The 25,602-nt window shown below is 40.5% G+C and overlaps 1 protein-coding gene and 1 pseudogene across 4 annotated transcripts in view; both read left to right on the top strand.

Annotated features, from left to right (window-relative positions):
• Cdk14 (cyclin dependent kinase 14) overlaps window positions 1-25,602 on the top strand; it is a 475,778-nt gene that overhangs the window by 132,326 nt on the left and 317,850 nt on the right. For 3 of the 4 annotated variants that reach the window (XM_032907014.1, XM_032907013.1, XM_032907012.1), the window contains one exon: window positions 8,145-8,239. The exons of the other annotated variant lie outside the window; for it this stretch is intronic. In XM_032907014.1, coding sequence (XP_032762905.1) covers window positions 8,145-8,239 — 95 coding nt within the window. The remainder of the gene's footprint in view (window positions 1-8,144; window positions 8,240-25,602) is intronic. 4 annotated transcript variants of the gene reach the window in all.
• On the top strand, window positions 15,524-15,995 carry LOC116904127 (annotated as a pseudogene).

Below are 25,602 nucleotides of genomic sequence, written 5' to 3'. Positions count from 1 at the left end.
GTCTTATTTGAATACAATTGCATATTCATGGCAGAGGATGAAGAGTGAAACTAGTTGGTTATTTGTGCCTCTCACGAGAGGAAAAATGACCTCCATTCTCCCTTCAGTTCATGGGGTCCTTGCACTTTTCCTCAGTGTGCAGTAGCCAGAGGAGCCCCCGAGAGGAGCAGAGGGGCGTTTTCAGTGGCTACCTCTCTCTCCATTTCAGATTCATTGTGAAAGGAGCCCAAAAGCAAATGTGAAGATTTCTCCACTCCGATTTAAAATAATTTAGAGAGGAACTGTGAACACAATATTTTCTCCATTGAAGATCATTTTATACTGAAGTTTAATATAGGTTTTACGATTTCTATTTCGAACTTGGGCTCCGGAGGGTGATGGTGAAGTGCGACATGCTCAAGCTGTTTCCTGGGGATGAGAATGAGGGAGAACATAGCCCACACAGGACTAGTCAGGCAGCTCTGAATGCAAATGTCCATTGCATCTTGCATGAGTTTTATGTATATTTTCTGGAGAGAAAAAGCAAAAAGCTCTTCAGTGTAATGTGTAATTGAACATATATGGAAACAAAATCTCATTAAAAAGAAAAAAAATGACTTGGATCTCCTCTGCAACTCCCATCCTGTCTATATAAAAATTCGAAGTATATTCATCTAACGACAGTCTGTGTATTTTTTCCTGTGTCCCCGCCACCACCCCTGCCCCAAATCTCTATGTTGAAATTCTGAACCACAGTACTGCAGACCCCATTGGAAGCGGTGATTATTAGGTCAATGGGCTGCTTCCTAATCCATTGTAACTGATGTTCTTATGACCCAGGGAGGGACACTACAGAGGTGACACAGAGTGAGAAGCGGTAGGAGATGGCCAACACTGAGCAATGTCAAGAGACTGAACCTGCCTCCACTGTCTTGATCTGCTGTGCTGCCTAATTAGGAGACACCATTTCTGTTGTTGATGCTACCCAGGCTGCATCATTTGGACACCTCTAACAAACTAATCCATGTCTAAAGAACAGTGCTTTGTTACTAGTTAGAGTATTTTCTTAAAATATTGTTAATTACCAGATTTTGCTTTTTTTCCCCTTCTTGTACCACGTGCGGAATGGGAACAGATTAAAGAGACGCGTTTTGCCTTGAGGAAAAATGTGTTTAATTAAAACTGAGCAGAGAGTTTTGAGAAAGTCGTGTTTCTGGGAGATTCTCCATTTATACACTTAGACTAGAGTAAATGACGCTGAAAGGGTTGTACAGCCCCAGTTATTTCTGACTTCTCCGAAGACAAGAATTCTATTTTGGGTCTGTACTTCATTAAAAATTTAGCGACATGTAACTATGGAGCTTGGGGTAGCCGTGTGGAATTGTCCTCTCATTGGATAATTTGTTGCAGAAATGGGTTACTATGGTGTTCCACTCTGCGGCAGATTGAGTAATTGATTCTAAGGGCTTCTTGCAGTCTATACTGCTGCCTTTGACATGTTCATTCTGCTGTGGAGATGCTGGGCCAGCATCTAGAGATATGCATGTTTCATAATCGAGACAGGATATAATTCTATTTATGATAATATTAAAGATAAGGAGAGTTTGCCTCACTCATCTTTAGTGTATATATAACTTAAAGTTACTGACCATGTCATAGACACTTGGGAAAAGTTGGCATCTCAGTTAACAAATGGAGCTCCTTCCCACCATCATTGAATTTTTTTTGTTTGGACAGTGTCTCGCTGTGTAGACCAGCGACCAGCATGAGATTTTGAACTCAGGGAGATCTGCTTGCCTCTGCCTCCTGAGTGCTGGCATTGTAAATGTGTGATACCACATCCTACTTCTGTCATTGGAATTCTTAGAGAGACTGCTTTTAAACTTGTAAATTACACTGAGCTGACCCCTTGAGATGACGTTGAGATGTTCTGACTAAACAAAGGATGGCTTGTTATTGTCCGGTGTTCTGAGCCCTCTTGTTGCTTACTCATTTATCATAAAGCCACAGGTTTCCTTATGACCTTTCACTCTTCTCCTTCCTCCCACAGCTATGCCAGTCTGCCTCCATGGATGTCACTTGTATCTATTACCCCTCTCTACACCCTTCCAGAGAACCCACTTTCCCCTCTCACAGCCCCTTTGTACTCTCATGACCTTTATCTGCACTCATGTCCACATAAATATGCTCACCTTAATCTTAGAGGCTAGGCAGGCTCTGCATAGGAGGGAGTATGTGGTTTTGTCTTTGGAGATCGGATCAACTCCACTGATGTAATAAGTTCCAAATTTGTCATCTTATCTTTCTTTTTGGATGTATAAAGTGTCATTGGCTTTATCTGCATCCGTTGTTGGATATCGATGTCATCATGTTACCTTGCTATTGTAGTAGAGAAACAAGTGTTAGATGTTCAAATGCTAGTGTCTCTGTAGAAGGTTGTAGCATGCTCTAGGTGTGTGTATGTATCCCTCTGTAGTGGGATAGCTGGGTCAAGTAGTGGTTATACATCTTTCTTTTCCCGAGAACTCTCCCCTCTGATTTCACTAGTAGTAAACCAGTTTACTATTTATATTCTTGCTAGCATTCAATGTCCTTTTCCTTGGTAGCGGCCATTCTGATTGGGTTGAGATGTGGTGTCATAAGTATTTTAATTTGCTTTTTTCTCATGTCTAAGAATGTCGAACCTCTTTATAAGTATATGTTGATCATTTCTCTCTCTGAAAACAAATATACATATATAAATAATAAATATAAATGTATATAATGCATTCTGGCTACTCTTCCCCTCTTATTTCCCTTTCACCTCAGCCAGCCACTCCCCCTCCCTACACAGCTCTGGTTTTCCATTCGTTACTTTTCATTTTGTGTTCCGATGGTGGACTGTAACTGTATGTCTGTGAACCCAGGTGTGAAACTATAGACACGGGTGAGCTCATCAGTGGGTACAGCTGGGTGCTGTGACTTCCCATCTCCCATAACCTGCCATTGACAATAATTTATCACTAAGTGGTAGTACACATTCTCCATTCACAACTGACTGCTGGGTGACCAAATGCCAGTGGGTACAGCCATTTTCAATTCATGATTGCCATGACCTTGGCCTGCTTAAAAGACAACTTTTTGCAATCATTCTCTTATCTTCCAGATCTGACCTTCTTTCAGCCCTGCCTCCCACAGTATTTTTGAATCCTTTAAGGGGTTCATTTTAAGCATCCCATAGGGATGCTGTAAATCTGTTGTCATCCCATATTCTTAGTATCTTGTGTAGCCATGGGTCTCAGAATTGACTTTCACTCACTACAAAGAGAGGCTTCTTTGATTAAGCTCCCTTAACCTTTGGATGTGAGTACAAATATAGATATTTGAATGTGGTTTGAACCTTTTCCAATTTAGCTAACCAGCAGGAGTTTTCTCCCCCTCCAGGGGCCTGAGTCATACTCAGTCATCATTTTTTTGATCAGATTTATAGCATTCGGCCCGGTTTTCTCCTGTGCAGTATACATCAATCCAACCAGGAAGCTGTTGGTTACCACCCCACCCCCACCCCACCCCCCCACACGTAAGAGTTGTGCCAATGGGCACCATTGTATCAGTGGGTGCACCTTGTCTCATAGGCTGGACTTATGGTTCGTAGAGTTCTTACCTGGGTAAGATCACTGACGCTCTTCCTCCTCTAACTGACTGGAGAGCATCATCCAGCACTTTCCAGCGTTTCTGAAAGCTACCCAGCAGACAGGGAGCTTCCATCTGGACTGTGCATCTGGGACTTGTGATGTCTTTAGCACTAGGATCTTGTCCTCAGGTTTTTTTGAGCAAGCAAGAGGAATGCCAAGAACCTGCATCCCACACTTGGTACTGGGGATTTTGTCCAGTGACCCGTTACTTCCGAGACTGGCACTGTCTGGCCTTAGACAATATTTGCTGAATCTTTTATGTTTTTTAGTTGGGTTACCAGATAACAAGGTTCATTATGACCTTTCATACCTCCCTTGTTTTGATTCTTCCTTTTCCCACCCTCGTGTCTCTACCACCCTTCCCTGTTTGAACCCCTCTGCCCCCAGTTTCCCACCCTTTCCACATTCATTTATGTGCAACTGCCTCTCTTCCTTTAAGGTTTCCTGCCCCCGTCCAGTGTCTCCTTTCTAGATTTCTGGTTTCTGGAGATGCCCTACATTCAACACAGAAGCGAGGCAGAAGCTAATCTACACATGTGAGAGATAACATGCCGTGTCTGTCTTTCTGGACCGATCACTTCCCTCAGCATAAAATTTTCAAGCTTCACTTGCTTTCCTGCAATTCTCTCACTTTGCTTTTGTTTATAGCTGAATAGAATTCCATTTCGTATGTATATTCTGTTTTCCTCACCCATTCATCTGTTCATAAACCTCATTAACAAATGGCACAGCGACCACTGGATATCAATAAGTAAAGAATGTAAATTATTCCTTGTATCTTACCCTGAACCATAACTCTACAAATGGATCAAAGACCTCTGGGTATGACCTGATATCCGGAAACTGCTACAGGAAAAATTAGGAAGTACATTTCAACATGTAGGCAAAGGTAAGAATATTCTGAAAGGGACTCTGGTCCCTCTGGAAATGAGACCAGCAGTCCATAGAAGGGATTTCATGAAACTAAAAAACTTCTGTAGAGTAGAGGAAACTGTTGTTTGAGTGGAGACAGCTCACAGAATAGAAGAAAATAAATATTTGCCAGATACACATCTGATAGGGGACCAATAATTTAAAAAAAAAAAAAAAAACCAAACCCACAAAACTATACTCCAAGGAAACAAACCATGTGATTAAAAAAAAAAAAGGGCCATGAAACTAAACAGAGAGTTCTCACAAGAAGAAATTTGAATCGCTAGGAAAATTAAAAAAAAAATTAACATTCTTAACCATCACAAAATTCACATTTGAACTTCTTATGGATGCCATATCACCCCAGTGAGAACACCCATTCTCAAGGACACATGTGTTGGTACAGCATGCGTTGGTCTGGATGGGGAGGAAAGTGAGAGGGAAACTACGGTGGCTGTTGGAGAAACCATCCTAGGAGTTTCTCAGAAAGCTGCAAATGGAACTGCACTGTGACCCATTTATACCACTCCTGGACAGGTACCCTAAGGAATCCATAGCCTGTTACAGAGTCACTGTACAGATGTGTTCGGGAAACTTGATTCCCAGCGTCTGGGAAGCAGGACGGTGCTTCTTTGTCCTGTAGATTTGATGATACATTTTTGCCGGTCCTTTACATATTCTAGGTTGTAACTTTGTGTCTGGAGTAGATGACAGGTTTATTTCTCCCATTCTTCACTGTCTTTTCATCCTGGTGATTGTTTCCTTTGCTGTGCAGAGTTTTTTTAAATTTAATGTCACTCAAACTGTCGGGTTTTGGTGTTATTCTCTAAGTTACTGGCATCCAATTCACAAAGTTCCTGCGTATGCCTGTATCTTGAAGTGTTTTCCCTTAGCATTTTAAACATTTCAGGTTTCAAATGAAAGCTTTTGACGTGTTTTGAATTGATTTTTGTACAAGATAAGAAGTGGGGATTAATTTCAGTCCTTGGATAAGCGGTTTGGACAGCACTGTTTGTTAACATTCAACGAAAACCAAACAACGAAATATTTCCTTACATGTAGCAAATCTGTTTTTGTCTGATTGAACAGAATAATTTTTGTTAAGGAAGCAAGTTGAGAGCTTACGTGCAGGCCGCTGATATCCAGTCTTGATAATGTTCATGTGCACACAGACCATAAAACTCCATTATAAACATAAACATTTGAGGGACTTTTCTCCTTTATTTTCAGATACTCTCTTAATGTGTTTCTGAATCTTCTCGATAGCATACTGTTGATTCTTCACACCCCACAAGTCTGTGAACTTTCATTTGCCAAACGTGGTCCACTTATGTTTATTATAATCTTTGATATGGTTGGGCTTAACTTTCTTCTTATATGATGACAATTTACTTAGTATGCTATTTTTTTTGGGGGGGGGAGAATTTCTCCTCTAACTTTCTATTTACCTTTCTTCCTTGCATTTAAGATTTGTACATCTTACTAATAAAAATGTAGCAAATGCTTTTGAAGATGTAAGAAAAATACTAAAATCTGTGGCTTTGGCGTTAATTGTATCTGCACTCTCTTCTGAATATGTCAAGAAGTCGTAACAGGATTTTCTCTTCTCCTTGCTTTCTTGCCCTTCATCCCCTATTCTAGCCAAGCCTTATGTTGAAGTACTGTGTAAGTTCCTCAATATATTTGACTCAGGTGCTAAGGTATCTCTCAGTCAGAAAGCTAGTCAGTGTGGTATTAGGGATACAAAGTCACTGCCTTTGTTACTTTTTCTGTTTGTTTTAGTTTGTTTGTTTGTTTGAGACAGGAAGTGCCCTGGAACTCACAATGAGCTCACAGGGAGTTCTGTCACTACCTTTGACTTCTTAGTGCCAACCACACCCAGCCAAATCACTTCCCTTTGAAATATTGCTCACCAGTTTGAGGCTATTGCTATCTCCCTTCATAGTTTCTATGCCATTGCAGTCTGCCTTTCCTCAAAGAATCTGGGGAAAATTTGATTTAAACCTGAGTTTATTCCTGTTTCCACTATACGTTTCACTTAATACTCATTAAACATTTTATTATACTGATTCGATATTGATCATACAATAACTTCAGAGGCACCCTTGCCTTTACACTGTTACCTCTGTCTTCACAGTTTTAGTTCCTCTTCCCGTTAAACTCTATGCTTCTCTTTCATGGGTTCATCTTTCATGATTGTGTGCATTGATTCATGAGTTTAGGATTTTACTCATGTTTTTAGCTGAGAACCACTGTCAGTTTATTCTACGTCTGTCACTTGTTTCTGTTGATGCCATCAAAGGGCTATGATGTCATTTTATTTTAATTAAAAAATAAAATTATTAATTAGAAAGTCATGGTTATAAACTTAGGCATAATAGTATTTTTTCTGATGACTAAATGTTTTGAACATTTTTTTCTACACTGCCCTCTCCATAGACGCTGGCTAACTGAGTCTTTGCTTGGTACCCGGAGCCCGAAGGCCACACCTGTCTGTCCTGTTTTTATGACATTAAGTCTCCTTCTACCTTTCTGGGGAAGACTTAGGTTTCTCCCTGGGTTGACCAGTCTCATTTGTACTTAAAGGATTCTGCTATTTTAATCTAATCGTTTTCTTATTAATTTTGGAACTTTTCTTTGAAAATTTATTCCTAATTACATTATACCATTCAGGATTCCTCCAAATGGCTGATTAGATAATTTCTTTCTTTGTGGTCATGAATTGTTAGGTTTTTTTTAAAAAAATGTATTTTTAGTCACTGTGTCACATTCGAGTAGAAAGGAGACTAGAGAACATATTTATTATTTTCATTTTAAATTCATTGTTATCCTTGGCACACAGGTAATGGATGTCATTGTGACATTTCGTTATTTGTATCATCGTGCTTTCTTTTATTCAACTTCTCTACTATTCTGCCCAGTCATCTCAAACTTTCTTCATGTGAGTAGTCCCCCCTCTGCTTTCCTGGGTGTGTATATAACCAGATCTAGATTCTGCATAGGAGGGAAAACATGTGATATAGTAGTTTTTCTTCTTTTTGTCACCCTCAATTTATCTCCTTCCTCCTTCATCATAGGCTCTCTTCCACTTTCATGATATCCATATCTGTTTTCTACATGGGTTTAAACACACACACACACACACATGCACTCTCATACACAAATATGTTCATAGGATGTATGAAACCATGAGGTGTGCTACATTTGACCTGTGATCAATAGTTTATTGATCTCTAATTTAGATTATGTCACAATACGGAAAATGCTCATAGCATGTTGAATGTGTGAACCCAGATCATAAAACATGTATATTGAATGTTCATGATATCTATATGAAAAAGCAGTCGCCAGCAAGAAAGGCCCGGGAGAAGGCTGTATTGAAATACTTTTAGCTCTCCCTTGGTTCAATTATGGGTAAATTTAATTCTACATGTGTTTGCTTGTATGTTCTGAATTTGTACTATGACTGTTTATTGCATTGTTTTAAAAATGTTCTTATATTGAAAAGTTATTTATCCAGTGTCAGCGAATTGTTACATTGATACAATCTGTTTTGTTTTCCCTCTGTTTTATGTTCAGCCAACAAGTCCCAAATTTGGAAAAGCTGACTCATACGAAAAACTGGAAAAACTAGGGGAAGGATCATATGCAACAGTATACAAAGGGAAAAGCAAGTAAGTTAAATGTTTTCAGGAATGCATCCTATGTGCAGTGCGTCTGTTCTCAGTGTTGAATAACAGTATATTTAAACAATTCCGTTTTACTGCATAGTAGACTCTCTAGCTGTTTGGTTTCCTAGCTCCTGTGAGCTTGCTTCAAAGGAGTCTGAAAGCTAGCGAAAGTGGTTTTCTTGGGGGCAGGTTGTCCTGCGGACTTCTCTAGTTCATCCTAACTTTGCTTACTTTTTCTCAATGGAGCAAGAATACTGAAATGGGGATTATTTTCCAGGCGAATGAAGTAATTAATTCCTTATTATTCTTTCATTTTTCCTTTTATTAAAATGGATTATAGTTTCCCCTCCCTCTACTTTTCTCAGTTCCTCCCTCCCTGCCCTGCCCTTGGGATCTACCCCCCTTCCCACCCCTCATTAGAAAAGAACAGGCTTCTAAGAGATCATAACCAAACCAGACAAAACAAAATATAATAAGTTGAAGAAAAACCCATCATGTCAAAGTTAGACAAGGCAGCTCAACAGGGGAAAAGTGTCCCCAAAGCAGGCACAAGTGTCAGAGCCCCAGCCATTTGCACACTCAAGGATCTCATGAAAACACCAAACTGGAAGCCATGATATATCCACAGCGGACCTGGTGCAGACCCATGTGGGCCCTGTGCCTGCTCCTGCAGTCTCTGTGAGTTCATAGGCATCTCGCTTTGTTGATTCAGAGGCCTCATTTTCCTGTGTCTTCCACCCCCTGGCTCTTCCACTCCTTCTGCCTCCTCCTCCATGATTCTTTGAGCTCCTAGGGAGAGGGATTTGATGGAGACTTTCCATTTAGACTTTCCATATAATGAATGGCCATGGGCCTCTCCAACTCTTCGCTTCTGCTCCGGGAGGAAGCTTCTCTGATGATGATTGGAGAAGGCACTGGGAGTTATTCTGTTGACACTTTTTTAAAAGGACAACTTTACCCTGGGTCTTTGGGCTATTTAATCTCTGGTTCTTGGTCACCAAAGCAGTGTCAGGCGTGGTCTGTGTCTCACGGAGTTAGATACAAACAAGGTGTCAGTCGGTTACTCCCACAAGCTTTGCTTGCAGACGGGACATCATATGGAGATTGAAGATTTATAGCTGCATTGTCAGTGAATTGGCAATGTGTGGAGTACCTTCCTATACCAAGACTCCAGCCCATAGTCGGAAGGTCCTAGGTAGGCACCAGATAGGGTTCTCCATGTTCAGTAAGTTGTGTAGCTGTTGTCTTTAGAAATGGCAACTTGCTCTCAGTTAGGGGAGATTATTCTGTAATTTCTGTCTTGGCAACAGCCTGGATTGTTTTAGGGATTCCCGTGGATCTCTTTTGCTAACAGTGCAATTATGTGTAACTCATTCCCACCACTAGAGGTTTCATTGGGTGAGAAGAGATGGGCTATTGGGGCTAGGTCTTGCCCATTATTTAGTGATTTCATTTAGATTACTTTCATATATGTATTTATTTTAGAAATCTTCTGTATTAGGGTTCTACCCTATCTCTCACGTAGCCCTGAAATGTAGCTATCTTTCCCTTTATTTTTCTCCCTCATCCCTCTCACCTCTCCCCTTCTCTCTTGTTCCAGCACCCCTGTTATCTATCCATAAATATTTATTTCCTTTCCCTTTCCTAATGAAATCTATTTATTTCCCTTATTCCCTTACTCTATTCCTTCCCTCTGTGGTTCTATGAATCGTAGCTTGCTTTTCATTGACTTAAGAGCTAATGTCCACCTATAAGGGAATACATAGTCTATTTGTTTCAGAGCACTGCGTTACTTCACTTAGGGATTTTTTCTAGTTCCATCCATTTACCTGCAAATACCATTATTTCATTTTTTGATGGCTGAGTAATACTCTATTATGCATATGAACCACATTTTCTTTATCCATTTTTCTGTTGAGGGACATTTGAAGTCGTTTTAAATTTCTGTCTACTGTAGAGTAGGAATGAATCAGTTGACCAAGTTTGCCTGTGATAGGATGAAGCATCCTTTGGGTATATTCCCAAGAGCTACATAACTGGATCCTGAAGCAATTCAAGTCTCATCTTCCTGAGGAATTGCAGTTCTGATTTCCACAGTGGCTGTACATGTTTTCACTGCCACCAGCAATGGATGAGCGTTCCCCTTATCCTGTATCCTTGCTGCATTAGTGAGCTGTCACCTGTGTTATTGTTTGTAGCCATTTTGACAGACATAAAACGAAATCTGAAAGTAGTTCCGATTTGCAGTTTTCCAATGGCTAAGGGTCTTGAACATTTCTTCAAGTGTTTCTCAGCCATTTACATCAACTTTCTCTGTTTAGATCTGTACCCCCACTTTTATTTGGGTTGCTCTCTTAATATCCAGTTTCTTGAGTCCTTAATTTTGAATATTAGCCCTCTATCAGATGTGCAGTTGATAAAAGATCTTTTCCTATTCTATAGGACACTGAATTATGGCATCCTCTTTCATGTAGAGGATTTCCAGTTTCATGGTGTCTTATTGGTTAATTCTTCTTCTAGTACCCGTGCTAATGGCTTTCTCTTCAGAAGTCTCTTGCTGTGCTAATGAGTCCAGGGCTATCACTTTTCTATCCATTTCCGTGTCTATGGGCGCCTGCTGACCTCTCTGATGCATTTAGAGTCGAGTTTTGTGCAGGGTGATGAATATAGATCTACCTGGACGCTCCTAAAGGCACAAGATGGTGAAGATTCTGTCAGTTTTCAGCCTGTCTCTCTGGTTTCTTTATAAAAATCAGGTGTCCATAGGTATGTGGCTTTATGTCTGGTCTTCAGATCAAATCCATTGATCAACATGCCTGAGCCAGTACCATGATTTTTTAAAAATTACCTTAGCTCTGTACTACAACTTGAAATCAGGAATTGTGTTGGATTTTTGAGGGGATTGCATTGAATCCGTAGATTGCCTTTAGTAGAATGTCAATTTTACTATACTAATCCTACCAATTCATGAACACATAAGATTTTTTTCAGTCTCTGATATCTTCTTCATTGTCTTCAATGATTTGAATTTTTTCTTTCTTTTTTTTTTTTTTTTTGGAGCTGGGGACTGAACCCAGGGCCTTGCTCTTGCTAGGCAAGCGCTCTACCACTGAGCTAAATCCCTAACCCCCTTGAATTTTTCATAGAAGTCTTTTACTTGTTTGGTTAGGGTCACCTCAAGCCATTTTAAGATATTGTAAAAGGTATGTTTTCCTGATTTCTTTCTTAGTTCATTTTTCATTTATCACTGACTTTCGTGAATTAATTTTATATCTAAATACTTCACTGAATGTGTTTATCATCTTAGGAGTTTCCCATTGGAATTTTTAGGGTCATTTGTATGTACTATCATATTATTTGAAAATAAAGATACTTTGATTTTTTTCCTTTCCAAATTATTTCCCCTCGATCTCCTTCAATTGTCTTATTGCGCTAGATATGACTCCAAGTTCTATAGTGAATAGGTATGGAGAAAGTGGACAACCCTGGTTTTTTTTTTCCTGATTTTAAGAGAATTGTTATGAGTCTCTCTCCATAAGATAATGTTGGCCATGGGCTTGCCATAAAGTGTTTTTATTTTGTAGAGGTATGTCCCTTGTATCTCTGATCTTTCCAGGACTTTTATGATGAAGGATGTTGATTTTTTTTCCCCAGCCTCCTCAGCATCTAAGTAAATGATCGTGTTTTTTCTTTCAGTTTATTTATATTGTTGATTACATTTATTGATTTATATATGTTGAGCCATACCTGCATCTCTGAAGCATACTTGATCATCATAGATGATGTTTTGTTGTGTTCTTGGATTTGGGTTTCAAGTATTTTTTGAAAATTTTTGTTTCTATGTTCATAATTCTCTTTGTTGGGTATTTATGTGGTTTAGGATTCAGAGTAACTGTGGCCTCATAAAATTAACCGGGTTATGTTTCTACATTCTGGCATAATTTAAAGAGTATTGGCATTCTCTCACTGAAAATCTGACAAAAATCTATTCCTAAACCATCTCTGACTGTTTTGTATTTTGTAGTTTTCCCAATTTTGCATATCATAGGTTTTTCCAGATTTTGGAAAACCAAAAAACTCTTTAGACATATTTCTGAGCCTTTCTTCCCTTACAGCCTCTATTCTGAAGGTGAGAAAATGAATGTATTCAGTACAAGAAAATTGTAGGAACCTTCTCTTTTAGCAATGACCGAAGGCAAATGACTTTTTCACCTTAATAACTTTACCAAAAGATACTGAAAATAATTTGGTACACCATCCCTGTTACAACATCTTTATAAAATCTGTGATAGGAATTGATAGAGAAAATGCAATGGAAAACTTTCTTTTAGGTCTAATTTGAGTAAGTGTGTGTGCATGTGTGTGTGCATGTGTGTATGTGTGTGTGTGCATGTGTGTGTGCATGTGTGTGTGCATGTGTGTAGGTGTGTGCATGTGTGTATGCGTACATTTGTGTGCATACATGTGTGTATGAATGTGTGTGCATGTGTGTATGCATGTGTGTGTGCATGTGTGTGTATGTGTGTGTTCATGTGTGTGTGCATATGTATTTGTGTGTGTGTGTATGTGTGTGTATGTGTGTGTGTGTATGTGTGTGTGTGTGTGTGTCTCTGTGTGTGTGTGTTCATGTGTATGAATGTGCGTGTATATGTATTTGTGTGTGCGTGCATGTGTGTGTATGTGTTTGTGTGTGTATGTGTGTGTGCATGTGTGTATGCATGTGTGTATATGCATGTGTGTGTATATGTTTGTGTGTGTGTGTCTGTGTGTTCTCATAGTTTTGATGAAGGTTTCTAAATTAAGAAGATTAAATATTCCTCATTAAGATTATGCAGGTAAGGGGTTGGGGATTTAGCTCAGTGGTAGATTGCTTGCCTAGGAAGCATAAGGCCCTGGGTTCGGTCCCCAGCTCCAAAAAAGAACCAAAAAAAAAAAAAAGATTATGCAGGTAAAGAAATATAGAAACGCGTGCTATTAAAAGGGAAACTGTGCTTTGAGAACTGTTAAAGGTTTTATTTTTTTCAATATCGAGTGAACCTGATAGCAAGTAGAGAAAAAAAATAGTCAGAAAGCTATACCATTAATGACAGCTTGAGAGCATGGAAGGTTAAAGTAATGCTCTGTACAGTGAAATAAAGATTATAGGGTTGTATCACAAGATTCTTCTTCTAAAAGAAGATTAGTAGTATTCATCATATAAAATGTACTTGTACGTTGAGGTTAGTTAGCACTGTGATGCTGACTGGCCATTAGAAAGCAATTATTTGGTATAAACCACAGTACTTATCTTTGCTCCATTTACCTCTCACGATGTCCTACATGATGTCTGCCACCACAGTCTTCTTTCACAAGTCAGCAGTCTTGGTGCATAGAGTTTCATCACCTTTGTGGGGTCACACAGGTGGGTAGCAGCAACACTTGTTTATCTCATGTCTTATTGACTGTGAGACATTTTTCCTCTTATCACTACACCAATAATTCTTATTATGCATGCTTTGAAGCCTTGGGAAGGTTTGGTCCTCATTGAATAATCCAGATGGCCCCTCCATATGCCCTGACTTTTTCCATTTGTGACTCAAACAAAAGCAAGTGTACTATTTGATGGAAAAGAAACAAGCACTTAGAACTGGCTGCCCACAGAAGATGCATTCACCTACCATGGGGTTAATAACTCTATTAGAATTTACCAGGAAGACTTACTTCAAAATCTTAGCGAGTGTTGAACTTTTTTCCATCCATTATTCCTGACAAAAAGAAAGACGTTACCGGTACTTTTAGTCTTGACGAAACATGATTCTGGACAGTTGACAGTTTTCATTTCAGTAGTTTTAAATGTATCTTGTCAGCGTTTCTTGACAACTCTCAAGTCAGCTGTAGAATTTAATTTCCTCCAACAGGAGATGAAAAGCATTACCCACTCACCTGACCCAGGAGATGCTAAGCTGCTTGGGCTCCACTCCTTTTGGGTAGTAGGTTCTGGATAAGACAATAGCAATGTACTTGTCTTACAGCAGAGTGTGAGAGTTGAGTGGTTTAGTGTGTCCTTAGAGTGCTACATAATTCAAGGGCCCCTTTAAACACTGAGGGCCTGCTTCTGTGCTCTTCAGCATTTCCTCACAAATGTCAGCATCCTTGCCTCTACCCTTCTATCTTTTCCTTTTTTTTTTCTAATCATTCTCCTCAGTCTCTCATTTTTTGCAGACAAGATGTTTGGACTCCAATATGTCTGTGCTTCTCTGTGAGGATTTCACACACAGGTTTCTGGTATTGATTTCTACCATGTTTAGTTTTCACCACCAATCTCATGGTGGTTCCTGGCCAGGCCTGGCCAAGCAAAGATCCACAAATTTGGTGGCTTAAATATCAGAATTTTGTTGGGTTACAGTTCTGAAGCTGGAGGTGAAAGGTCTAGGGGAGGGCATCATATGCCTTTCAAGGACTTCTAAGGATATTCTGTTCCATTCCTCTTTCTAGCCTTTTGGGGGTGGTGGTAATGGGGTTCCTCAGTTGTAGATTCATTACACCAAAGCTATTCTACCTTTAATCTCCACAGTGTTCAGTAGAACATTGTGCTTGTGTTCTGTTCAGTGTTCCCTTCGGATCAAGTTTATTTTATAAGGAATTATTGTCATTTATAATGACTTCCTTTTACCCTGGTGGGTCTTTGACATCCATAGTTGTTGTTTCACACACACTTTCTCCATGTCTGCCTATACACATCCTCGCTCTCTTTTTCTCTCTTTGACACACATACACACACACACACACACACACACACAAACACACACACACACACACACACACAAACACACACACACACCATGTGTAGGCCAGAGGTCAATATCAGACACTTTTTTCTATTGTTATCCACCTTAATTTTGAGACCGTGTCTCTTAATGAGCCTGCCAGTTAGTCTATAATGGTAGCCAGCAAGTGCCTGGGATCATTTGTTTCTACATTGCCAACTCTGGGGTTACAGTTGTACACCTCAGTGTCTGGCTTTTTCGTTGGTGCTGGGGATCCAAAGTCAAATCATCATGCTTGTATATTAAACATTTTAATAAATGACCTGTCACTCAACTCTCAAGACCATGTTGCCATATACTGATCCTTTCTGTGGTTTGGTTACAATGTAAACATGTTTTCTTGTGTTTACATAAGTAAATCCCTAAGAGTTATTCATTTGAAAACTCCCAGTTTGACATTGCATTCACAACAGGCTTCTTTCAGTGCCCGTGACATACTTTAGCTATGTCTTAGTTATTGCTTTTTTACCCACAATGTAAACAAAGCATATTGCTCTCAACATTAAGATATATGATGCCTTCTTATTCAAATTGTATATCTTCCTCTTTCTGCCATCTTCCTGCTGCATCTCAGTGGTGCGCATGAATGTCCTGGCAGATGTTTTCAGGAGCATCAACAATGCTGAGAAGAAAGGCAAACGTCAGGTCCTCATCAGACTGCATTCCAAAGCCATCATTTGATCCCTAACTGTGATGATGAAGCAGGGTTACATTGGTGGATTTAAGATGATCACAGAGCTGGGAAAGTCACTGTGATCCTCACAGGCAAGCTGAACAAGTGTGGCGTGATCAGCCCTAGATTAGATGTGCAGCTCAAAGACCTAGGGAATGTCAGGACAATCTGCCTCCGTCCCGTCAGTGTGGCTTTACTTACTGACGAGCTCAGCTGGCGTCACGGACTGTGAAGTAAGGCGAAAGCATACAGGAGGGGAAATCTGGGATTCTTTTTCTAGAGATATAAAACATCAATACAAGGCCTCCGTGAACTGGGGGCAAGATTATATGTAATGTTGGGATCGTGGTAATCCCTGATTCAGAAACCATGGAGTGGTAGAGCGAGGCGTTGTTGTTGTTGTTGTTGTTGTTGTTGGGTTCTGGCCGCTCATTCTTATAGGAACACAAATATTGTTCATTGAGTTCCTTTGTACAAGGCAGGCTGCCTGTTTGACTTCTGAAGAATGATTGGCTGCAATGTTTCTTTTTTTCCCTCTCTTTGAGATTTGCTCACTTTTTAATCATTTATTTTGCTACTCCTTGGGGAATTTAACTCCTTTGGTTAGTTTTCAAAATTAATTTACAATTTTAAAATTATAATGTGACTCCATCATTTCTTCTATTTCCTCCCTCCAAACCCTTCCCGGTACCCTTCTTGCCCTCTTTCAAAGTTATGCTCCTTTTAAAATTGTTGTTACGTGTGTGCCTGTGTGTGTATTTATTCATACATACATACGTACATACATACATGTACACCAGTCCATATGGTACTTGTATGTATATGCTTTCAAGACCGACCGTTCTGTATTGGATAATCGATTAGGGGATTTATAACCTAAAGAAGAACGTTCTTCCCACTGTCAGCTTTCTGTAGTTGCCTGTTGTTCTTTGTTGAGGGTTGAGGCCTCTCGGACGTTCCTCCTTCCATGAGAGCATGTTTGTTAGTGACATCCCTGTTCAGTACATGTTTGAGAAGTCACGTTGGTAAAACTGTGAATGTGGCTTCTCTCACATTCTAGGAGGCAGGATCACACAGAGGGCCCTGTTCCTCTGGCTCTGGCTCTCACCATCTCCTTGCCTCTCTTCTACAATGACTCCTGAGCTTAGGTGCAGGAGTCGTATGGGAGATGTATCAGTTGGGACTAGGATCTACTAGTCTGTGTTTTGATTGGTTGTGGTGTTCTGATCATTTCCACATGTTGCAAAGAGAAGTTTCCTTGATGAAGGGTAAGGACTATGCTCATCATCATCATCGTCATTGTTATCACCGCCACCACTAACGGCATAGTTCTCTGACAGTTTTATACATGCATATACTATATTCCCATTATTATCTCCACAAACATCTCACCTCCCCGATTGCCTATGCTACTCTTCTTCCTCCTAATGGTCCCTCTCCTAGATACTTTTGATTTTGTTTTGTAACTAGTTTCCTTTAACCAGGGCCATCTGTGTGACCATTTAGAACTACCCATTGGCAACCGATGGCAGTCACAGTGAGCATACAACTGAAGGCAGCGACTTACTCTCCCTATGACACTATTGCCAGAAGGGGAAGTAGAGACAAAGCCCCCCCTCTCCATGACCGGCTGTTGGCAGGCTCACTCTTGTGCAGACTCGGTACGGCCATCCTAGTTGCTGGAAGTTTGGGGCTGCGGTGGTTTATCTTGCCCAAATAAAGGCATTTCTTTTCCAGCTCTTTCTCTACTTTCCTGCCCTTACACCCTCCAACCCCGCTTCTGCAGTGTTCCTTAAAGCTGGGAGTGGACAGCATTAATGTCTCATTTAGGGTTGTGCATTCAACATAACTCATTCTCGGCGCCTTGTACAGCGGCGAGTCTGCATCTGTGGCCGCTCACTAGGCAGAGAGACTTCTCCGACGGTGGCTCGGAGTCCCATTGGTTGATGCGTTGAAGCATTTATTTGGCAGCCAGTTTGATGCTGAGTCAGTTTAGCTCAACAACGGCGGCATTAAGTACTTCCGCTAGGTCCTGTGGCTTCCCAGCCGTGGGATTTTGACTGGGTTTAAGGTGGTAGGCATGGGTTTATATCTGTGGTGTGTGCCTCAAATCTAATTAAAGCAACTTGTTATCCCCTTACCTGTCATGCCGCTACTCTATCAAGTGAGCACATCTCCTAGTTCCCAGTGCTCATGGCTACGTGAGGCCGTCGATGCCTTTAAGGACAAAGGACCTAGCTCAGTTCCAGCTTGATTCCTCCGTGACGTAACCAAGGCGAGTAATCTTGTGGAGGCATTGAGTCTTACCATCTTGAGACGTGTGACTGAGAAAAAGGCCAAGAGTCTGTGTGAATTTATGGCTTCTGGGGCCTGTCTGACCAACAACTCTTCAGGAGGTGTATCGTACTGGGCATTTGGGCTTCTGCTCAATAACCAGTGGCTTTAGACTGGAACTTAATCTTTAAGTGAGATGGTACAGGCGAAGTTATTCTATATCAGGTAGGATTTCTCTGTACGATATAAACTAGTATGTGATAAGACAGGTCCAGGTAAACTGGTATAATATTTCAAAACCGGAAGTAAAGCAAGGGCGGACTGCAGAATTTGAAACTGAAGTCGTTTTCAGTCCTGATAAGTCAAGTATGTCTCATCTCTGTGTTCCTTGTGGATATTTCATGGTTGCCTTTTGTGGCTTCAATTCCCTCACAAAAACAAAAGATTCTTGTCTTTTGGTAATAAGCCTAAATTTGTAGAACCCTGAAGATTTCAAAGTAAAAGCAAATGGATTCAGTCTGATATCGTGCAAATTTTGACTAAGCAAAAGTAGTTGAGTATTAAAAATACATCGGCTTTAAGCGCTACAGTGTGGATGGGTTTGTGGTTTGCTTCTATGTAGGTATCCATGCCTGCTTGGTTATTATAAATAGAGCTGAGACCTCCCACCATGTCAGCTCTCCAACATGATATATGCAGACCCTTATTCCCTTCGCTGCGGCTGCTGGCCGGGCAAACTTGAACTCTCCTTGAGCTCCAATGTGGGTCCCATGTGCATGGTAAAATTATAAAGCCTTGCTCTCTGCAGCTGTGTTAGCAGGGCAGTAAACGGGTAAGACTGTCACCACTTCCGGTTTCCCCAGACTCCGCATGTCACTCAGAGCTGAACAACAGGCTCTTTGTTCCATCTCTGGAACTGGAGTTCGGGGCTCATCTGTCCAGGTCACCCCACAGATGGTCGTGATCAGCAGTTATTTTCTCAGCTTATCTCTAGTTTCTGTGGAGGTGAAGAAGCCAAGGCCTTACGGCTCTGGAGCCTGCTAAGTGGCTTCTGAGGAACCTGCCCACACTGGTTTGTGCCAGCAGTAAACTGTTATCTCGGAGGTCAACAGGAACAATGGAGGAATTTGCTCACTTTATGTAACGTGAGATTTATGTGATTGAAAGTGCCACTCTTCCTTAGCATTTCATTCTGCCAATTTGTGCTGAATAATTGAACTTGAAATTAAACGACCTCATAAATTGAAAGGGTAGCCAAACCCAGACTGATATGTACTAAATGCATTTCAAAGAGCTTTTCAAAGCCCCAGGGAGAAACAGGGGGGAAGGAATGCTTTTAATTAAAACAAGCACTGTGAGGAGAAAGGCAGCAGGCTCTGGACCACCTTACCAGGGTGTGAGGTTACAGATGTGCCTCTTCCTGCTTGCCCTCAAGACCAGCTCCACTGAAACACTATCAACAGGAGTTGGAAAAATCGTGAAAGTCAGAAATCCCCAGGTGGAAAATACCGGATTCCAGGGTTATCGGGGTTTCAACCTTAACTTTTGATACATAGATTATCCTAAGAGGTCAACACTCCCTTCTCTCTGTCTATGTCTCCTGTCCCTTTCTCTGTCTCTCACACCCCCTTTGATTTTTAAAAATTTAATTTAATTTTTTTTTACTTATTCACTTTACATCCCGCTCACTGCCAGTCTCCCGGTCTTTGTGTGTCCATTTCTGGTTGTGCTGGAACTCACTCTTTAGACTGGAATGACCTTGAATTCGAAGAGTTCCTCCTGCCTCTGCTCCCAGAGTGCTGGGATTATAGACATGCACCACAATCACAACCAGCTCTGTCTGTTTCTCATCAGTGCTGATGCAGTGCCTTTTAGATTAGGGGTCTGTGGGCCTAAGCTGTTTGTATCTTGCTTCGAAGATCCAACTAGGATCAGCACAGTCAGATGTCGGATATCAAAATGCCACTGCAGCAGGCGACTGTGTGTTTTGTAGTCTAAAGCACATAGTATGGAATTACAATGTACAATAGGAGGAATGGGGTTTTTATGGAGTAGCTATGTAATAAAGGCTTGTCATATGATTTTCACTGTTCTTTGTGTAGAGGGGAAAGTTAAAAAAAAAAATGGGCTCTTATCCGAATGTATTCCAAGGAGGATAATAGCCCACCCACTCACAACAGCTAATTTTATTTTTTTGGGAAACATCGAAGCTTACTCGAATTGCAGATTTCCAGCCTCGATTTCCTTTGCAGGAAGAATGCAGCCATTAGACTTGGGTTCATCCGTACAGCTGGTTTCATTTAGTTTGCAGCAGATAAAACAAACAGTGCCTAATCTTTCTGACAAAAGCGGCAATAAGGTTATTGTTTAAGCGAGAAGCATGATTTCAATTATTAGACTGGCACATACTGGAACAACTCTCTATCAGACAGTGCTTATGCGCAGTGGCCTCTGCTAACCCCTTTGATTGAGTTCTTTGATCCTTTGATTGGGACACCCTCCACACAGTATTCGGATGTCAGAGTTTAGTGTCTGCACTAATTCTTTTTGAAAGATTCAATATGTAAAATCTCAGCTATTGTAATGATCATATTTCATAGTGCGAGGGCTCCTGTGTAGGGCGTGTTTGAGAAGGGGAGGAAGAGTGCAGTGAAGCAGCACCGTACTCCGGGAGCCGGCGAATCTCACCAGCTTACCAGAGTACATTTGACGTGCTCTGGGTGCTTTTATTGGTTCTCATCGCTTGGAATGTGGTAGTGACCACAGACATGGCCAAGAAATATCCTCTAAATTAACCAGACCACCTCCTGCAATTAAGAAGTAGTTGGATAAGATGTCAGGAGTACCGAGATTGACAGACCCCGGTCTAACCCATGAGGTACATGCACAAAGACAGCGCCTGTCTAGAACAGCCTGTTCTCAGTTTCTGACTGAGCACTTAGTGTTCTCTCCATGCCCTGGAGCTGTAATGAGTGAAACCCAGGCCTTCCTTTCAGAGCCTGTCACCTAATGGGAGAGGCAGGGGTGAACTAAGTCAGTAGATGGAAGTGTATACACTTGCAAATAGTGTGAGGGAATTCAAATAATGAGAGAGTGAGGTGGGGACAGGTATACTTTACATGGGTGGACATTGGGAACTTGTTGAGGAAGGGCCATGTATGCTTCTAATGGACAATTTTTTTTGACAGACAGGTAAGGAAAAATGTGTTCCAGACTATAGAAGAGTCCTTAGAAAAATGGTAGAACTGGGCATGCCCTGCACACTTAGAGAAAGGCATGAGACTAATGCCATAGCATGGTACATGGCAGTTTGAGAAATCAACAGTACCTTAAGGGTTATCCTTGGATATTTGTGCTTAAATAACTGCTCAGAATCACTCATCCAAAGTAGACTTAAACCAACGATCATTTATTCTGCTCACGGACCTGCAGTTGGTAAAGGGCTGGGTATAGTTTATGTCCGGTCACTGTGCACTGTTTTATGCAGTATGACTGGGATTCCAGGGGCTCACAATAGATGGCTGAACGCTTCTGCTGTTCTTCACATGGTTTGTTTCCTATTAGGTCAGTAAGCACTTCAGGATGTATAGAGACGGAAGATATCAGTGCTTACGTATAAAGATCGTGGACATTGTCACTTCTGCCTGACAAAGGGAAACATGCAAAGTAGAAACGAGGGACTTATCTTTAATCTCCCAGAGAACTGAGAACTGTGTTGTGAGGGACAAGTCACCATCCTAATCTCCAGAGAGATATGCTTACCTACAGTGCAACCTCTGAAGCCATAAATGGCAGATGCTTAAGCAATAATATGGAAGTGGGATGAATGGCATCAGTCTTACAAAGGAGTAGGAGGGGTGCTCTTGAGAATTCTCTGAAATGATCTTTCTTTGAAATATATGATATGACCCAGTTATAGAAAAGTGGCCTTAGGCTAGTTAAACCACATATTATATAAACTTTAGAACAGCCATCATGAAGGTTTAAGAATAAAGTATGAGAAAGAATGGAATCATATAATATTCTCATTTAAAATCAGTACAAGTGAAACAGGAAAGAAAGGCAAACACAGCTAGTTATAGGCACAAGTTATAGACATTCATACAACTATGTCAGAATAACTGTAAGAGGTCAAACTTTGCCAATTAAAAGAATCTTAATGGATAAAATCAAGACTCAGCTGTTGTCAATGAGAAATCCTCTGAATGCAGAGGGAGGTTCACATTAAAATGGAGGGGCAGGGTGAAAATTGACCATGTCAACAACTAATAGAAAGATGAAGTAGATATGTTAATTTCGGATTAAACAGGGATTTCTGTTAATCGAGAAGATCTTCAGGGATAAGAGGGTCATGATGATAAGACCAAATCCTCGGGAAATGTCTATATGCTAGAAAACAAAACAAATAGTTCTGAAATAAGAGGTGAGAAGTGCTGGAGGGTTCAGAGGTCAGGGAATCCCCCTGTTGTGGATGATCTTTATTCTTTGTCGGTAATCCATACTTCAAGTGGTTGGAAGAATCCGTGAGGATCTGACCAGCACTGTTACAACATATGAATTGAGATTATCCAATGGTTAAAGTATATTCACCTATTCTATTGATTATTGATCAAGTGTTCAAAGAGCAGACTCAAGGGTAGGAGACATATGCTACACTTCTCCATGGGGAGCATGAATATAGCTTTGGGGCCATGTTTAAAAGCCTCATGTGGACTTCGGGTTCATTCTGATTCGACTCACGGTTTTCCCCTTCTCTTGCTCAGTTATCTTCTCTGAGCACTTAACCTTAAATGATTTGTTACATTTAATCTTCAGATGCTCTATGTGGAGGAGTAAGGATTCTGTTTAGCTAAGATGCTTTGTTTGGAAGTGGACCTTGTTTCCTGACTTTCTAGCTAGAGTCCTAGTTTACATATTGTCTTTGGTCACTAGTAGTCATTATTTCTTTTCTACTATGAATATTGCCTTCATTTGCATAAAATATGATAATCTTACTTGTATATTGCTTTATGCTTCTTGAAAGTTGCTAGACTATTTTTCTCTTGAACAAAAGTGGACTAAAGTAGTATTCTAGGATCAAATTGAAGTTTCAAAAGCATTCATTTCGGTGACCCTGTGGAAGCATTTTGAATTCCATATGATCATCACTTGAAAAGTTTTCTTTTACAAGGTCTATAGGCTGAGCTTCATGATTTTTGCAAAAAATGATCAGTCTAAAATTCAGGTAACCTCTCATAAAACTTCCTATTCATAAGTAATGATGTCTCCAGAATAATTAAAGATAGCTTCAATGCTGGACACTTGAAGCATGAATTTACAAGTAAACTGAGGCTTGGGTGAAATTAGGTGCCATTTAATTCCATAGCCTACAAGGTGAAGCATTAAGGAAATTGATCAAATGTTTACTATTTATTTAGCATGAACTTGAGAAACACCCAGAAGTGTATGCTTTTAGGAGAAGTAATGCAAAGACAAGAAGCCCTGACGTTTCTAATATTAATATTCACATTAAATAACCGGGGTAAGATTGTACTATAGGTATTGTTTTATCAGAGATTTTAAAGTAGAGAAGATCATAGTAGAGCAGATGTTGGGAACATTAGAAAAGGGAGTAATCCTTCTCCTAAGTGTGGGTGGGTTGCCAGAGAAGTTCATCTTGAAAGTTGTGTCTGTGGTTATTTCCTGAAGCAGTGGGAATGATATATTATCTCTGTAGAATTTGAAAATGGGAAACATGATATGAGCTCATTGGCTTTGAACCAGCAAAATATCTGAGTTTAAAAAGCCTCAGACAGAGAGGAAATGATTTGAAGATCTCAGGCATAAGACATTTGTCATTTCTTTATGGTTGATTCATGAACAAATATGTTCATTCTTTCTAGCATTCCAAGGAAACAGACATTTCCCTGCAGAACAAATCCTTTCATGTTATAAAAGCTAATTCTGTCTCTAGTTTAGAATGGCCACTTTGGCTTTTCTGTTTTCAGGGATTTTAATCCCTGACCTTCCGGATCTGCAAACATTGTCTGAGTTGGAGGAAACTGTAAACATTAGGCACTTTGGTTAATAGTTGAAAGCCCTGTTGTAATCCTGTGGAGAATAGCATAGAAGTTGTTCTAACTGGATTGATGGGTTGGACTGGAGAGTGAATTTTGAGACAGCATAGAAGTCAGAATCTGTATAGTGGGCTAACAGAAGTCCCTGTTGTATGTCTGTTCAAACCTCTTAGAAGCACAGGAAAAATGAGATACGAGAAAGCAAGTACAAATGACACCTCCTGGGATTCCTTAGGAATCAGAATTCCCATTGAGAAAGCGATGGGCCTGACACTTAAAAAAAAGAAAGAAAAAAGAAAAACCAACAACAAAAACAACAAATTAACTTCCTGATCATAGAAAGTTTCAGTGCTAAACTCTAGGGAGTTCTGAGGGCCCCTGGTAGTGTGAGCAAATTGAAAGCCTAGTAGAATTAGGGAATTAAAATAGCGTTTTATTTCTAAATGGGATAGAAAGGATGAAGTAACAGAGTAGCAAGGAGAGAGGCAGGGACCAGGAGGATTTGTAGCAAAAGAGAGTTGAGGGTGCATAGGTGAGTGGGCAGGAGTGGTCTGACCCAATCTGAAAAGACTCCAGGCCGTTTGCCATTAGGAAAGGTTTTTTTTGGTTGTTGTTGTTTTTGTTGTTGTTGTTGTTGTTTTTAAAGTATGTGTAGGGGATTAGTGGCGTGGGGATTAGAATGGGAAACAAAGTAACAACAACAAGAACAACAGCAAACAGAGAGTGAAAGCCACTGTTCTGAGGGAGGAAGCAGGAAGACTCAGAGCTGAGGTTTGGCGACCATGAGCTGTTGGTTTTGGAGCCTGAGAGGTGAGGCATTCAATCATCTTAGCTTTAAAGGAAATGGGAGAAGGAATAGAGAGAGATGCTAGACTGAAGGCGTGAGTGGAAAGGAGGGGAGACATGGCTAAGGCAACCCTCGAAGTGTATTGTTGATGGAAAAAATTGAGGCCCGTTTCTGTCAGTTGAACTTTCTGCCAAATGTCTCAGATAACTGGTCTTCCCTTTCTGGGTCTCACAGTTTGTAGATCTGAATAGTTGTCGGCTTCAGCGTATTTCAGATTTAGACCATATGGAAATCATCCTCAGATGTTTCTACTGCCTTTGTATTTAGGGGGTCTAAGCAGCGGAGGGGCCAAGGAGCCTTGGTGTGTGGCTGCACTCTGGGCTGTTTTGACACCCGTGCTCCTGTGATTTGTTAAAGTAACATTTTCAGTCCTCTGAACCTCTTCTGTCATTATTTCTTTTTTCCTTGTAGCTAGAGTCATGGAATAAAGGAAAATTTTTGACATGGTTTATTTCTATAAAAATAGAGAGATATGGTTGACTAAGCACATTTAGAGGATTTGGAATCTGAATCACCATAGTCTGTTCCCAGTGAGTACCAGTTCTTACATGTTTCTTTATCGTTAAATAAATCTTAGAAAAGATTTGAAATAACACCATTTTCCACATTCTACCAAGGAAGAGATTGAAGTCTACATAGTCTGGAAAAATCTGCTTTGATCACGTGGTTCCCTATACCATAAATCACTAAAAGCCAGTCCAACTCCAGAT

The sequence above is a fragment of the Rattus rattus genome, chromosome 6 (assembly GCF_011064425.1).
Source record: "Rattus rattus isolate New Zealand chromosome 6, Rrattus_CSIRO_v1, whole genome shotgun sequence".
Lineage (NCBI taxonomy): Eukaryota > Metazoa > Chordata > Mammalia > Rodentia > Muridae > Rattus > Rattus rattus.
The sequence above is the reverse complement of the archived record's forward strand: the minus strand, read 5'-3'. Positions and strand labels throughout refer to the sequence as shown.